This window comes from Astatotilapia calliptera, chromosome 1 (assembly GCF_900246225.1).
Source record: "Astatotilapia calliptera chromosome 1, fAstCal1.2, whole genome shotgun sequence".
Lineage (NCBI taxonomy): Eukaryota > Metazoa > Chordata > Actinopteri > Cichliformes > Cichlidae > Astatotilapia > Astatotilapia calliptera.
The window spans coordinates 24,843,076-24,859,608 of NC_039302.1; the positions used below are offsets into that span (position 1 = coordinate 24,843,076).

At 39.8% G+C, this 16,533-nt stretch overlaps 1 protein-coding gene across 9 annotated transcripts in view; it reads right to left on the reverse strand.

Annotated features, from left to right (window-relative positions):
- The window catches only part of ush2a (Usher syndrome 2A (autosomal recessive, mild)), a 222,035-nt gene that overhangs the window by 19,778 nt on the left and 185,724 nt on the right, over window positions 1-16,533 (reverse strand). For all 9 annotated transcript variants that reach the window (XM_026171402.1, XM_026171393.1, XM_026171412.1 and 6 more), the window contains 7 exons: window positions 16,304-16,411; window positions 15,108-15,291; window positions 11,429-11,586; window positions 9,594-9,752; window positions 9,292-9,454; window positions 7,903-8,120; window positions 5,879-6,015 (listed from right to left, as the gene is read on the reverse strand). In XM_026171402.1, coding sequence (XP_026027187.1) covers window positions 5,879-6,015; window positions 7,903-8,120; window positions 9,292-9,454; window positions 9,594-9,752; window positions 11,429-11,586; window positions 15,108-15,291; window positions 16,304-16,411 — 1,127 coding nt within the window. The remainder of the gene's footprint in view (window positions 1-5,878; window positions 6,016-7,902; window positions 8,121-9,291; window positions 9,455-9,593; window positions 9,753-11,428; window positions 11,587-15,107; window positions 15,292-16,303; window positions 16,412-16,533) is intronic.

Genomic DNA, 16,533 nt, shown 5'->3' on the forward strand with positions numbered 1-16,533 from the left:
CTCTCTGCACACTCAGCTCTGCATTTCTCTCTTCCCTCCTCTCTTTTCTCTTCCTCATTTGTTAAAGGGTGTCACTGAGCGCAAGGGCAAAGCCTTGTTATCCCTATTCGGCCACATTCTTTTGCTGGTTTATGGTTAAAGTGATGCAAAAAGGATTGCTGAGCAGCAAGTTAAAAGAGGGTTAAATGCAACAAGTAAAGCTTTTTGCCCGTTTATATGTAACTTATTTGTTTTTAGATTTACCATCACGTATGAACATCTGTATGTCTTCTACATTAATTGAATAAAAGTATACCCTTTCAAGGATAAAACTGCAGTAAGATGGAGAATCTTTCCTTTTCATGACTGTGGCTGAAAAACTTAACTGGACAGTTACTTTAGAAAACGTGTAACACATACACATTAAAGAACAGCCACATATCATAAGAGGTCAGGCACGTAAGGTACTGCTAACCTTTCACGTAACTGTGTTTTTTTTGTTTTTGTTTCTCTGGTACATGGACTGAGAACGAATCTTAAAGAGTTTATTTGCTTCTCTTGTTGCAAATTTAAGGTCACACTGGAGACCTAAAAGTCACTACCATCTCAAAGCCACTTTGTGAGAGAGAATGTTTTTTTTTTTTAACTTGCATTTATAAATAAATATACAAAGGAAGTAGAAAGGTTTAATTTGTGAGTGTTACAACTGTTGGTAGGCTAATTTTGTTACTAGGAGCCAAATCAGCTTGAATATTCTGCTTGGTCTTTATGTTAAGCTGATTTAGTAATCTCTAAACTTCCTCTATATTTATAAAATGTAAGCAGAGGTGAATCCTGTGCTTCTGATTATATCTTCTACATGACAATCAGGAAGTAAGCCTCCATTTGGTGATGCTAAACCTATTGCATTCACATGTTTGCTTTAGATATTAGCTGGCAAAAGCACAACGCAGAAATCCTTATGGGGGCAAGATAGTCCAGGGATCCTGTGGAGCTTTAGCCCAAAAACATTTTCATTTCACCTGAGGAGCTGAGTTGACCTGAACATATTGGAGCAGAAACGTTAACAGTTAACTAAAAGAAAGCCTATTTGTAATAGGCAGAGAAAATTAATGAATATGATTCAAATATATAAATAAAAGTCCAAAAGTGAAAAAACTGCTAAAATATCTTGCCAAAAGCAGGCATTGTTAGTTTAATGAGATAAACAAAAAGAAACTGTTAGCTAAACATACTAGATAAACAGGTAGCTAACATTTTTAAAAAGTAAGTCATTTTTTAGTTGAAAGTAGCCAATAAGTACAGGAAATTGTTAAATGTACGGATTGACAGTTGAAATTATAAGCTAAAAATAACAAATATACAGTTGAAAATGTTCATTAAACATAATCAATGAAATAACTAGAGTACTCTCCAAGTACTGGACAAACGGGTGGTCATGATCAAGGGGAGACCTTTTAGATTATGCTGGGAACCACTGACCTAAGAACTTTGCAAACTGATATGTTCATCTCAAACTCAGTGCCAACGCACTGAAATGCTTAAATATTTCTAAATGATTGAATTCATAGAACATACTCACATCAGGAGTTTAGGGTTGTTTCTTTTTTGACCTGTAATGTAATATTCAACATGTTTGGAGACAAACACACCGCATGTTCTGATAACGTCCATCCTTCTACATCTTTTGACTACACTTGCCTAAATACACACATGCTGATGGCATACCTAACACACACACACAAACACACCCACCCACACACACACACACACACACAGACCCTGTGAAACCTCATATCGGCTTTAAGACACAGTTCGCCGGCTGGCCCTCGCTGTCCCACACTCTCTGACGGGTTCTTAATGGTAAACTAACAGATTGTAAACATGCTGCTAGCTCTCTCTCTCTCTCTCTGTTTCTCCACTCTCTATATTAATCACTTTCTTACTTTCTTACACTCCTCTCTTTATTTCTCTTTCCCTCAGTCTTGTCTTCCTTCAGTTCCTTTACTTCCTCCTTACCCCCCTTCACTTCATCCTTCCCCATCTATCCCCATCCCTTCTTCCCTTTTCCTCTCTCTCCCTCGCTTTTCCTGGGGTATTTTTTAAACAATGTGTCCTTCATGTACGGTTGGTTACGGGGCGTACAGAAGGACATCATTAGCGCTGGTGGTTAAGCTGTAATTTACACCATTACCGAGGTAGGGGCCATTTTTATTGCCTAGTAAATTTCAGCTCTGAAATATTTAGACCATATGGCTCAATTTGTGTAATAACCTTAATTTCCAAGCACCCTTCAGCTCCCTTCAGCGCCGGCTGTTGTTGGCGGATGGCAGAGTGGTGCGTGTATACCTCCGTATGTGTGTGCACGGTGTGGAGTTGTGGAGCACAGACACGCACAAGCATGTACGCAGAAACACAGACATGGAAAAAATGTTCACGTGTACGCAACACATAACCTTTTACACAGTCTCTTCCACATACTGTCACAGATTCATTCATTCACACACACAGAAACACGCACGCACACGTATGTATGCATGGCGGTAGCAGATTAATAGGGTGTCAGCTTCTGTTTGGGTGAGGGAGCGTCAGGCGTCGGCCAGATGGTTCTCAGGGATGATGACTGTCAGGGGTCCTGCTCTGATCAATGGGATGTATTAATACAGCACACACGCGCACACACTCACATACACTGTTGCATTATACACACACAAACAGATATGTTGTGCGTGCGCACAAGCACACACAACCATATTCAAACATATGTATGCACACAAAGTAATGCGCACACACACATTTGAATACACATATGCCTGTGGTCTCTCTTCACCAGCGATCCCAAGGGCCACAGTGTAACATCTGGAATAGCCAAGGGAGGGAGGAAAGGACAGCAGAGTAAAGGAGGAGAAAGAGGGAGTTGGTAGGCAGGGAAACACGAGAGAAATACAGGAAAAAGAGGAAAAGGAGGGGCAAAGGGAGTATGGGAAGTAGCTAAAGAAAGAGTGCAATACAGAAGGGTTAAAGGGTGAAAGGCATAAAAGAGGTAGTAAAACTGGAAAGAGACGAAGGCAGAGTGGAGAGACGAGCTGGGGAAATGAAGACATAAGAGTAAGGTGAACGACGATGTTGAGACACTAAAGAGAAACAAGAAAATCAGCCACAGAAGAGACTGGAAGTTTTGAAGAAGAAAACGCACAGGAACAGACAGAAAAAAGCAAAAGAGATTAAAATAGTGACAGATGTGATCAGAAGAAGAAAAAGAAGTAAGCTGTGGGGAGGTTGAGGTGGAAAGCTTGAACACGAGCGAAAATAGAGTTTTATCTACTCGATAAAGCATTTGTCCAGAGTTATTGAGGGCAAAATGATTACCGGTGGCCAGAATCTCAAGTGATATTGTCAAAAAATGAAGCAGTAGCAACAGCACATGAACACAAAGAAGGAGAAACTTGAGAGAAAAGAAGGAGAACAAAAAAACCCGACCAAAACCAAAACATGAAGCACCGTGCAATAAAAACAACCTGACAGGGTAGAATGAGTGACAAGCATGTTTGTCAGAAAGGTGTAAAGCATGGAGAGTGAATTTCTGTGTGCGCGCGAGACAGTGTGTGTGCCAAGCGGCGTGTAGGTGTCTAGCGAGGCAGGCCGCCTGCGCTTCGTACCCTCATTCCGTCCGATTGCCATGACGACCCCATTAATCAGCCAAGCTGGCACAGAGCAGGGTTCCCAGCCCAGCCTGAGATCAATACACACACAAATAGACACATACCAAATGGATACACACACACACGCACATATGCACAATTACTACATGCACAAAAGAAATTGAAGTGGATGAAGAGTGTGAAAGACTGAATCCCTTTTTAGAGGAAAAAACTTAAATAAGGGTTGAAACAAAATATTACAGGGAGAAGTGCTAGACTGGTTTGTGACTGTTTAATATGAAAACAAAATATAAGCTGTTCATGTGCTTCACATTAACGTTATGACCCATATTTTACAATTAATCTAGCAGGGCTGTCAAACTTATTTTAGATCAACCCGATTTAATCTAAATTAAATTTCAATGAAAAAAAATATTGCCAGTGCTACCACTCAGCCTTCTAGAAGATCCAGCTACGTGATTTTCTTCTCGAGATAATGCATTCACAAGACTTTCAAAAAACTTGACCTTTGACCTTGAGAGCAAGGTCAGTAAGATTCCAATACCCAACAGTCTTTTACAGCTGAGGGGTGAAAATTAAATAGTAAAATAAAGTCAGAGGAACCTACATTTCTTTTAATGTTAGAAGTACAAATAGATGCTGCAGCTGTTCGCAAAGATGAAACCATTGTTACATAATACAAAAACACTACACAAATTGTTGCAAATTGAAGACACACCTCAACACAGATCTTTGACCCGACCATGTCAGGGAATGATTTTGTCAGTCAGAAGGCTCTAAAACTAATAAAGATTCAGACATCTGGGTTGGATAAAATTAACATTTCAGACAGAAACAAAGTTTGCAAAGCCATCCAGTGGACTCTAACAGGCTGGTTCTGTCCCGCAGGACACCCCTGACTTAGGCATTTTTTTTGCCATTGAATCCTTGATTAATGATGCTAAAGCGAACAAAGTCAAAACACAAATTGTAATCCTTCAGATAAAGTCTGCTCTTCCTGAATCAGCTAAAGGCTTTCTAATTTTCACACTCTTTGTGTATTCCTAAACAACGCAGTGCATGTGGTGAAGACAACTGCGTGACAAATGACCGCCACCAAAATAAGTCTATGCCATGTCAATGAGCCTCCTGCACACACACACACAATCTCACACAGGCACACACAAACACAGAGTGTTCCATATCAATGAGAAGGTGAAAGGTCTCCATTTACATCTTGTATTAATTATGAGTGACAAGCCAAAGGTCACAGAGAGAGAAGAGGCCACACATATGGACAGAATATAGATCTATACTTCTACCTTGTCTCTCTTTTGCTCTCCTCCTTACCTTCCTATCTATCACTCTGTCTCGTTCCCTGCTTGTTCATTTACTTGTCTTTTTATCCCTTCCCCTTCTCTTTTTCATCTCACTCATTCTAGCTCTTTTCATTCTTAACTTCTTTAACAGCTACTGTATCTACCTCTTTGATCTCTTGTTGCTTTAATGTTGACCATATTCTTTCAGTCTGTTTCTCCTTCCTTCCTTTTATACAAAATTTTATGTTAAAATGTTTTCAAGTTGTTTATATTTTAGCTTCTTCTTAAAGATTATTTTGTGGTATTTGTGTCTATAGACTGGAAAGAGCATAAAAACAGGAAGATGCAGGTCTGGGCAACTGGGAATTAAACCACAACTCACTCCTATGTGTGGTAAGCAACCCAGCTATCTAAAACCAGGTTGCTCTTGAATTAATTTTGATTTTTAAATGGATAACTAACTGAAATTTTTCACAAACAGATTATTATATTATAGACAGACAGACAGACAGACAGACAGACAGACACACACACACACACACACACACACACACACACACACGTATAGATGTATGGTGGATAGGGGATGCCAGCAAGTGCTGAGCTGCCAGTTCACATTGAGAGTAGATGGCAGCTGTTAATGTATAATATACATATATATGGGAATGAAGGTGTTTGTATATGTGTGTGTGTTTGTGTGTTTGGTATCAGGAAACATGCTCATACTGGTATTTCTGATATGTTAGATCATCCAGCATGATACAGAATTATGGAAGTGATCTTGGGAATAGCAGACCATGGGCAGCGTGTGTTTATGTCTATTCAGGCCCCTCACTGGCAAACAGATGGCACAAGCACCACAGGTACAGTCCAAATTTCTTTACATTTATTGTATGAATGACATGTGACATGCACGTGTGTGTGTGTGTGTGTGATTACCTCTACAGTGAGAGCAGTAACAATAGTTGAGTTGAGCGTAGGGTCCTTTTGGTGCTTCCTGTAAACCAGCCTATAATGGGAAATGAGACCATTGGGCTGTCCTGGTTCACTCCATTTTAGGTGGACTGAATACGCACCTGTCAAAGTAGCATGGTGAACTGTTACAATAAATCAATACAAGATAATTTTATACGTGTTAGTCATGCAAATGTGAGTCAAGACACAAAGTTTGCTAAAGTACATCATAGGGACAGAGAGCCACGAAAACATATGTGACAACAAACCTAATCAGACACTTGACCGTCATCTAACTGAACACGGACATTTTAAAGGAGGTAACAAAGGAAAACTGGATGAAACTATCCAGAGCTTAGAGCCAGCTACAACCCAGCAGCCTCGGTATGAGCGGAGGATGAACGCAGTTACAAAGAAAATTTTGGAGAAGAGCGAAAAAGAGAAAAGGGTTCACGTCCTGTTACCTGGTGAAGTCATAAACATACACCGGAAATTTGTTTTGTTATACAAATCTGTTGCACTTGCTTTTGTTTGGTAAGGTGAAATACACTGAATAAAAAAATTCAATGAACACAAAACACTGATATGGACTGGGTTATGTGTTAAGAATGAAAGGACACCATATCGTTTGATAGAAGTGAAAATTATCAACCTACAGAGGGCTGAATTCAAAGACCCTGAAAATACTCAGTAGTTTGTTTGTTTACATGGCTTGAGATGATGGATGGGGTCCTCCTCCTCCCAGAACTGGAACAGGGCATCACTGAGCTCCTGGACAATCTGAGTTTTAACCTGCTGGCATCGGATGGACCAAAACACAATGGCCCAGAGGGGTTCTATTGGATCAGGGGTGGCCAACTCCAGGCCTCGAGAGCTGGTGTCCTGCAGGTTTTACATGTGTCCTTGATCCATCACAGCTGATATAATGGTTACATTACCTCCTCAACATGTCTTGAAGTTCTCCAGAGGCCTGGTAATGAACTAATCATTTGATTCAGGTGTGTTGACCCAGGGTGATATCTGAAACCTGCAGGACAGCGGCTTTCGAGGCCTGGAGTTGGCCACCCCTGTATTGGATTTAGGTCAGGCGAGGGTGGGCCTAGTGAAAGGTATCAAGTCCTTCATCCTCCAAAAACTGTCTACATACTCTCACCACATGAGGCTGGGCATTATCATGAACTAGGAGGACCACAGGCACCACTGCACCAGCGTAGGGTCTGACAGTGGGTCAGAGGATTTCAGCCTAATCATAGTCAGGGTGCTGTTGCCTAGGTTTGTATGTCCCTTCATGGATATGCCTCCACAGACCATCGCTGACCCAGCACCAAAACGGCCATGATGAACGATGATACAGGCAGCATATTGTTCTCCATGCCTTCTACTGATCCTTTCAGATATGTCATATGTGCTCACTGTGAACCTGCTGTTATTCTTGACAAGCCCAGGGTACCAGCGGTGAACCTGCCAATTCTTGTATTCTATGGAAAATGTCAACTGGACTCCACGGTGCTGGCAGAGAGCAAAGGGCCCACTGGAGGATGTCAGACCACCCAAATGAAGTCTGACTATTTTGTCAGAGACATTCACACCAGTGGGCTGCAAGATGCTGTAGGGTTTTGTAGGGGTCTCACCTTGTGATACCAGTACTGACAATGAATTTAGCTAAATCCAAAACTAGAAAAAAACCCCCAGAAAAGATCAGAAGGGAAAAATGCCAGTGACCTCCACTTGTAAAATCATTCCTGTTTGATGGTTGTCTCATTGTTTCCCCTCTAATTTGCCTGTTGTTAAGTTCATCAACACTAAAGCAGCTAAAAGTGATAAACAAACCCCTCCACTACTACCAACCAGATCAATATCTCAGATATTTACTTGATGCTATACTATGATCTCAGTTATACTTATTAAAAAGAAAACACAAAATAATTGTAAATTGAAACTGGCAAAAGAAAATCGTAATGAGGTCATCTCTAATAAATACTGGTTTTCATGTGACTTGTTGAACCTACCCGAAGGAGTGACAATGGGAACGGCCATATCTTGTGGTTTTGCCTCTAATGTCTGGCCCAAAGCCCAGTGACTCAGAATTGAGCCTCTAGAGTTGTGGGCACGAACTCTGTACTGATAGTAGCTGAAGGGCTGAAGAGCAGGACTCGCGTCAAAAAATTCAAGAGGCCCACTAGACCAGATGAAAACCAGCAGCTCCTCCTCTGTTCCTAATGGACGCCTAAGAGAAAATAAACACTTGTATTAGCTTTTCATCAGTTTCCTTTAAATACACCTCATTAAAAATTTAAATATTCAATTTTTTGGTGATGTTTCTTTTTTTTAAATTAAACATCAACTATATCAAATCAATTTTAATTTTGCACATATTTACGTCAGTTTTCTAAAGATAAAGACACTAAGTTTATGTGGAATTCAAATAAAAAATGGATCATCACATCTTAAACACTCTGTATAAGCCATGAGCTGATGCAAGCACCCTGATGTCTTTGGTAAGCCCATTTGTCTGATTACGTAGGGTTTCAGGTGTGTGCATGAGAGACGGAAAGAGAGAGATTTTCCTGTTTTATCCAAGTCCCTGTCTGCCTGAGTCTGATCATGCCAGATGTGTCACTGAGTGTGTGTGTGTACTGCTATGCTAATGTGTGTTTCCTGAGGACTTAAAGGGCTTAGTCTGGTCTGACCCTGCATACAGATCACAAACTCTTTGGTCAACAAGCAGACCACGACCTTCAGCATGTATTAATGATGCACATTCACACACACCTACACACACACACACACACGGTTACAATAAATAGAGTTTTAAGTAGACATTTATCTGAAAGTATAATCACTAAAACTTTTATCCATTACTGCATAGAAAGGCAAATATGTATATTGTTATGTATCTTATATGTAATAATCGTATGTGATACATGTGTGCTACTTCTGGTTCAACAGTTTGAATTGGTACTCTGAGCACATGAACACAGTGTAGGTATGAGAATGTGAAAAAAAAGCCTTGCATGTGGCTTCTGCATGTTCTTGTGTTTTAATCATAGATCCACCAGCAGGACTTGAAATCTGATTCTATTTTATGTGATACATTTATGGGAACATATAGAAAATTCAGAAGGGTTTAAAAAACTCGAATACCACTATAACACTATAACTTGATAAAGTCACTTTAGGTGTAAGTACTGATGATACTGGCGAAGAGTCGATATATAGAACAATGACATGCCTCAAAAATGCACTGTACACTTTTTCAACCTACAAGACTACCTTTGGACAAAGCACAGTCTCATAGCACAACTACATCCTAATACCGAAGGAGAAAAGAACAGGTATTTATAAGAAGGCAAAGCCAGGCCATATGTCTCAGTGTACTATATTTGTTCATCTGTTACCTGTATATATGGTAGGAGGTGATGAGTCCATTTGGTTTCTTGGGGGCTGACCAGTGAATCTCCAGAACATTGGCTTCACTTGCCTTTACTTTGGGGGGCAGCAGATTTTCTGGGGTGGCCTCTAAAGTCCGCACAAAGACACCATCTCCTACTCCACAGCCCTCTATATGAAACAAAACAATCAGAAATAATTCTGGTACATGGTTAGAGACACAACAGCAAACACCTTAACTAAGTAAAATGGCCATAAAGTTTTTATCAATCTACCTGATCGGTACTTCATGCACTTAAAAAATATATACCTATCTGACAGGCTTGCACTCTTATGTAGTAAAAAGTGAAAGGCTTTAGATCTGTCACAGTGAGGTGCAGGTCTTGTCCAGCATGCTGTATTATTGCATCTTCACTCCCTGGATTTAACAGGATGTTGTAGTTCACAGACTGGCTGTTATTTAGTTGACCTGTGCAAAGAGAAACAATATGATAACCTTTAGGTGGTTATGTCATTTACTGGGATAGATTTATAAGAAAAAAAGAAGAAAAAAATATTCTGAGAACTTTTTTCGCTGTTTTTTCCCCAATTTTTTCTGAAGTTTTGGCTTTACAATCCCAGCACTGTGGGCCTTAGAACCAGACAAAAACACACAAATGTATACATACAGATAACACTCACACGCCCATACACACATGCCCCTGGACTTTGTTAATATTCTCACAGGAGGTTTTTCCATAATTCAGGCCAACTGTATTGTGATGGGTTATTCAACATTCATGAACTCTGGATATCTCGAGAACGAACTGATTACCAGACAAATGAAAGACTTCAATTATTCACCCCCCAACTCACATATGCACACACAAACCTTTGCACACACATCTCTGACTTCAGCACATTCAGGTTTTTAAATGGACACACTTTGAGGTAAGACACCTTCACATAATACACACATGTGCGTGGAGGTGTTTATGTGTGAGCGATAATGGCGTGATAATGCCGTAAAGGTTTAATTCAAAACCTATCACTTGCATTATCATCTTGTATTTAACACACACGGTGTACACACACACATACAATTCATGCATGTTCTCTTCCATACAGCTAAAAGCCTGCATTCAATACATTTTCTCACACACACATGCACGCACATACAGGCACCAACACCGCGATGGAGAAATTGATCCTCGAGTAAATGCCTTTTTAATAGCCATAAGTCAGTGCTTTGGCAGTCAGTGTATGCATTTGAAGACATGAACACAGGTGCATGTACACAGACACATACACACACACACTGTCAAGAGACTCAGGTATGCACACACACCCATGCACACACAAGACGAAAACACTCCAGACTCTGGGCTCAGGGAGTTAACCAAGCGTGAGAACCCAGCCGATATTTCCTCACCTTTAAAATCAACCCATAATGACGATAGAATAGGCCTGCCTATGGAAATATCTTGCAATGGTGCACACAAACACACACACGCACACACATTCACGCATGCACATACACAATGAAATACGTATAAAGTTGCATAAATAAACACAGACAAAAATATACAAAAACAAAAGACACACAAACCCACACACACTACTAAGTGAAGTGTCTTTGCTAGTTGGCCCTTTAAGCGGTTTCTGAGATAGGAAATCAGCCTAATGAGAGAGTAATAGTCAATGATAGATGGGTTAGGGCAGACAATCACTGCCCCATAAGCATGAAACTCAGCCCTATGTGTATGCTCATGTATGCCTGTGTATGTGCCCAGGTCTTGAGAGGCCAGAAGGTGAGTACTCAGAGCTTTTTTGTGGGTGTGAGCCACCCTTTTTCTGATTTCATGAAACAATACCTTTAATGTCCCTTGTAAAGAAAGCTAGCACTTAAATTCACTGCACTAAAGAATCACGAGTTGTAACAAGCTAAGCATGGTTTCTGAGTTGGAATGTCTAAAAAATATAAATAGTATTTCCAAGGAGCAAATTTAAATATACAAATGATAGAGAACAACTAGAACTTAAAATAAACGTCTAATCTTTGACACCATTCTGAGTGAAATAACTTAATACACTCTACAGAAAATCACTTAGGGCCATCCAGCCTTTCATCCATCCATGTGTCCTTTCATTCAGATTGCTACTTACCAGGAGGGGACCAGGCAAGAGATATGGAGTAGGGGCCTGACACTGTCACATTGTGCGGCGGTGGGATCCCAGAGGGGCATGAGACTGGTGTTTGTATAACATATTTGTCACTCACACCAGTCCCACCCCCCGTACTAGCCTCCAGCTCATACAAGTACCTAAATAGATAGTGGGGCAAAGAAGGGTGTGGAGAAAGCAACACAGACATTACAGTGTAAGGCTGATATACCATAACATTTCTTAGCATTTGTCAGTATATGACCTGAAATTTGTTTACTTTATGTATTCCCATACATCAAGTATTCAAGTGTATTTATCTACTAAGCAACTTCCACTTTGCAACATTTCTATTTGTACTTTTCTTCCATCTGTGGCAGTGATCTTTTGTCCTTTATAAGCATCCAATCAACTCAAGTCTTACTCACATGCTACAAAACATACTACATGGTTGTTCATTTGCATCTACTTAGCGATGCGGTGCATGTTGTGCAGTAGAAGAAAATTACAGCCAGAACAAACTTTGGATAGTTCAGCTGCCCTGCATTTTTATAATGAAAATCAGCCCAGCTGTGCAAACGCAATGGTCTCACTGATGTACAACAAAATCTCTGCTCATAGTAAATCAGTGTGAAGCCACAATTGAAGTGGAAAATTCTGTGGATGATCTACTAACAGTACAAATCTGTTAACATTAAAGCAAATGCAACCTGTTCATTTCAATAATGACCAGTGCAATCTACTAAGAGCAGCACAAATTAACAAAGAGCCACGAACAAACACAACTCATGAACCGAGCATATCGCTAATCTCCTAACACCACAGGGGCAATTTGTTACTTTTAATATGACAAACGTAAGTGTAGGTTTTATTCTCAGGAAACAGCATGCAAGTGCAGTCTAAGGAGAAGCATTTTTATGTGGTAGAACTGGAGGCATTAGCAGAAGAATGTAAGACTTTTATTAAAACACTGCTTGCTAAGAGGACTTATAAGCCTTATAACATGTAATAAAGGCCTCCTTCACACCTTGGTTTAAAGCAGAGACCAATTGATGAGATGACTGATATCTGATAATGTGCTTCTCGGACACATCAAAAATCGTAGTGCAAAGTAGTGCAAAGTCTCTCTTTTACCACGCCTTCTCTCTTCTCAGAGTCATACCTCTTTCTAGCAAGAACTACCACACCCATATGGAGCACAAGACAAGTTAAAATATACTTTTGGGCTGAAGGAAGAAGAAAGTTGAAAAGCCAGAAGGACTGCTGGATACCAAATCCTGAAAATCACAGTGAATCGCAGTTTGTTTCAGTACTCTTCTCCCCAATGTTTCTAGTCACAAATGGAAAACCTCTACTAATGTATATGCAATATGACCAGCCCTTAATTATCCTGATAATATCATCTCAACTATTTTTTTGAGTTAAGCCTATTGAGTTTCATCTTACTAGATTATGAACTTCATAAGAAAATCTGTGCTCTGTATGTTCAGACCAACAGGAAATTTGTCATCACATGCATTATTTTCTTCATCTTCATCTAGTAAGTCAAATGTGCAAATATTTTTTATTAAGTCCACAAGTATTTGTTTGGTTACAGTAGAGATATTTGAAGGAAGTAGCTTATTTTAGCCGATTTCTTATTTGCGAGAGGTCACCACAGCTTTTTACATTCGATGCCTCGATTTCGATTTGATATGCAAGGGGATGTTTTGGGTGACTGGCTAAACTACTACACTATGAAGCCAATTCAGAAATGGAAGATAAAAAAATAATAAATAAATTATAAATATCAATAAAAAACAAAAAAATACAAACATGAAGGTTAAAAGTTGTAATAAATATATTGATTAAACTACATAAACAACAAACTCTATAAAGAAGAAAGGCTAGCAAAGTTTAGTTTTCAACACTTTAAAGGTTCTATTTATCTGTAATAACTATCATTGTGCTGTTCTTCACATTTGTTATACACCTTTGCTCTCTCGATTTCATTTGTCTCGCTGCCGCTCGCGACCCACTCTCTACTTCTTTTGACAATGACATCATAAGATAGATTTCCCTTTTAAGAGCATGTGGCTGGTTGGTGCTAAAGCCTACATTAGCTGTGTAAGTGGGCCACCATTTAGCATTAAAAGCCTTTAATTTGCTATAAACTCTAGCACACATGTGTTAATAGGCAGCGAGTGTTGGGTTATTGTTCCTGTACAGAGCATTTTAAACAGGAGGCCATTAGTGCCTCTGCACTGGGTTAGAACGCACTCAGGAAAAGGTATTAAAACTACTCATATGTTACTCTCACAGATGCACACACACACAAAACATAAATAAATGTGGCTCACTGAGACACACTGACTATGTCAAGGAGAGATAGAAAGACAGAGGGACAGAAATCCTGAGAGGAAGAGAGTGAAGAAGAGACTGAGAGTGATGGAGAGGGAGAATTTTATGATGGCATAAGGTTTCAGTGGGAGAATGAAGTTAAACACTTCATCACTGGAAGATATTTACTTAAATGTAAACAGCGCCTTGGGATATCAAAAGTAAAATTGTGTGTGTGTGGAGAAGGTAATCGGTCAGTGAGGCATTTGCATCTGTTTGGCTGTGAATCTGGTTCTGTGTGTGTGTGTGTGTGTGTGTGTGTGTGTGTGTGTGTGTGTGAGTGTGTCCTGCGGGGCCAGCCAGAGGGAATAGGTTAATTCTCTCGTCATCTTAGACACTTCCTGGGCTGCTGAAGCAAAGTGACAGCTAATCAACATTGTCATAAATAATCAATGGCCACTTTGAGCAGTCTCACGCACGTACACACGCACACACACAAAGTCATGTGAGCGTGCGCACTTGCACATGCACACACAAGTCTGTCTGGATAATGGGGCCGGTGCTCCCTGTGTAATTCTTGGCGCAGGGCTAAATTGGGAAAAGAAGGGGAAGAGGAAGGGAATGAGGTAAGAAGGAAAGGATAGGAGGGGAGGGAGGGTGAGAAGGAAGAGAAAGGAATCAGAAGCGAGACAAGCGATGAGAAGCGAAGGGTCGGAGCAGGTATGCCTCCTGGCAGACTATCTGGAATTAAGGAAAATTAAACGTCACACACACATACAGTGCTATCTTCTTTCGCTCTTCTTTCTCTTTCACTCACACATAGAGGAGATTGGAGTACTGCAGGGTGTTATCCCAGGAATTCTATTTGGGGTAAGGAGAAATTGTCTTGGGAGAGAGAAGCTCGAGGAGAAACAGGAGAGTCAAAATAATAGGGAGTGGAAGGTATCGTTCCCATATTTAAAACAGAACATCCGCACTGGAAAAAAGACATGGATTAATAAAGGTTAAATGAAAATAAACAGATAAACAAAATCAACGCTTCACTGCTGTCTGCAAGCAAAAGCCAGATCTGATTCGTGATTTTAATTTGTGTGCGTGGCAATGTTTGCATCAGTCATTGGCATGTCAAATATTTGCTCATTAAATGACACAAACAGACATGTGCAGAGTGCAGTCCTGAGAGAGGCGTGGATTGGGCGATAGGAATGCTTTTAAATTAGGGTGATCCACGTATAAAGACACAAACGCGGTGATGATTAATTGTGAAGCTGCATGTCAAGTGTTTTTGTATGTGTGACGTCTACATGGACACACGTTTTTATATTCCTGCATGTATAAATGAGCGCGAGTTCATCCTCTTTACCTGCGATTTGGCAAGAGTCCAGTGTCCGTAAAATTCCGGTCACGGTGGTCTCCGGTAAAAATAGTTTGACTGTCTCTGTTCAGCCTGTACTGGGAGATGTGTCCATTAGGTTGGGATGGCTCATCCCAGTACAGCTCCACTGCAGATGTGTTTATTACTAGGTGTCTGCGCTTCGACCACACACCTGGAGTATAAAAAAAGAAAAGAAGAACAAATGAGAGCCTCCTTAAATAATTAATTTGCATCTATAATTAGTCAGCAGTCCTACTTCTGTTCCAAAAAAGTAAATAGCATCACTTTGTGTAGAGAAACCAGGCTGTTTATTAAAGCTTATTGTTCGTTAACTAAGGGCACTGTTTGTTTAACAAGTAAAGCACTGAAATGCTATGCACAATATATATGATCAAATTATAATTTCACGACTTAAAATGAGCAACACTGATGGTTCAAAATCTAGTTTTTTATCAGCTTAAATATTTTGTCCATATATTCAGTCCAACTACCAAGATTGGTATATTTAAGATGATGAAAGACTACGTAAGAATGAGACACAAGCATAAGTGCAAGGAAATGTGAGCCCAAAAAACAAGAAATAGTAGCTCCAAATAAAAGAAATAAGGAGACTGGACAAATGTACAACAAACAATAGCTTAAAAAGTGCAGAAAAGAGAAAAAAATCCTATTTAAATAGAAAAGAAATAGCAGGAAATCTAAGAGAAGAGATGTGCAATGCATTTCAAGAAGAATCAAGAATCAAATAAAAAAAAAAAAAATCAAATAAACAACAACAACAAACTTCAACGATATAAAGTGTCCACACTTGATACAATGAAAAAGCCAAAAGCTAAAGGGTTTACGAAATACTGCACAGTGAGGAAGCACAGGGGACAACTAATTAGATGCAGAAATCAGAGCAGAAAAAAGAGCATAGATGTAAAGAAGAAATCAAAAAGAGACAAGGTACACTGTAAAAACAAAAATACTAAAAGTCAGACATACTTCATTTCAGTATTTATTAAAATTATAACAAGCTGTGATATTGTTCTGTGTCAAACAACAAAAAATATCCAACCATTGGGTTGTAAATTAGACATACATTTGAAAAATACATTTGAAATACTAGAGGATTTGTGTGTGTGTGTGTGTGTGTGTGTGTGTGTGTGTGTGTGTGTGTGCACACACGCGTGTGCGTATACCAGCAGGCTTGGCTTGCAGGGTGCATCCTGTGGATGGTAAGCTGGCTCCACATCCCACAGACGTACAGGCCACAAGCACAAAACTATACTCTGTGTATGGCTGCAAACCTGTAACACACAGATATGTGTGAGCATGTGCTAAAATCAATGCCTTAGTAAACCCATGTCCACATTTTTAAACATTTTCCCATTTTAATAAACTGCACATTTGCAACAAAAAATGAAATCCA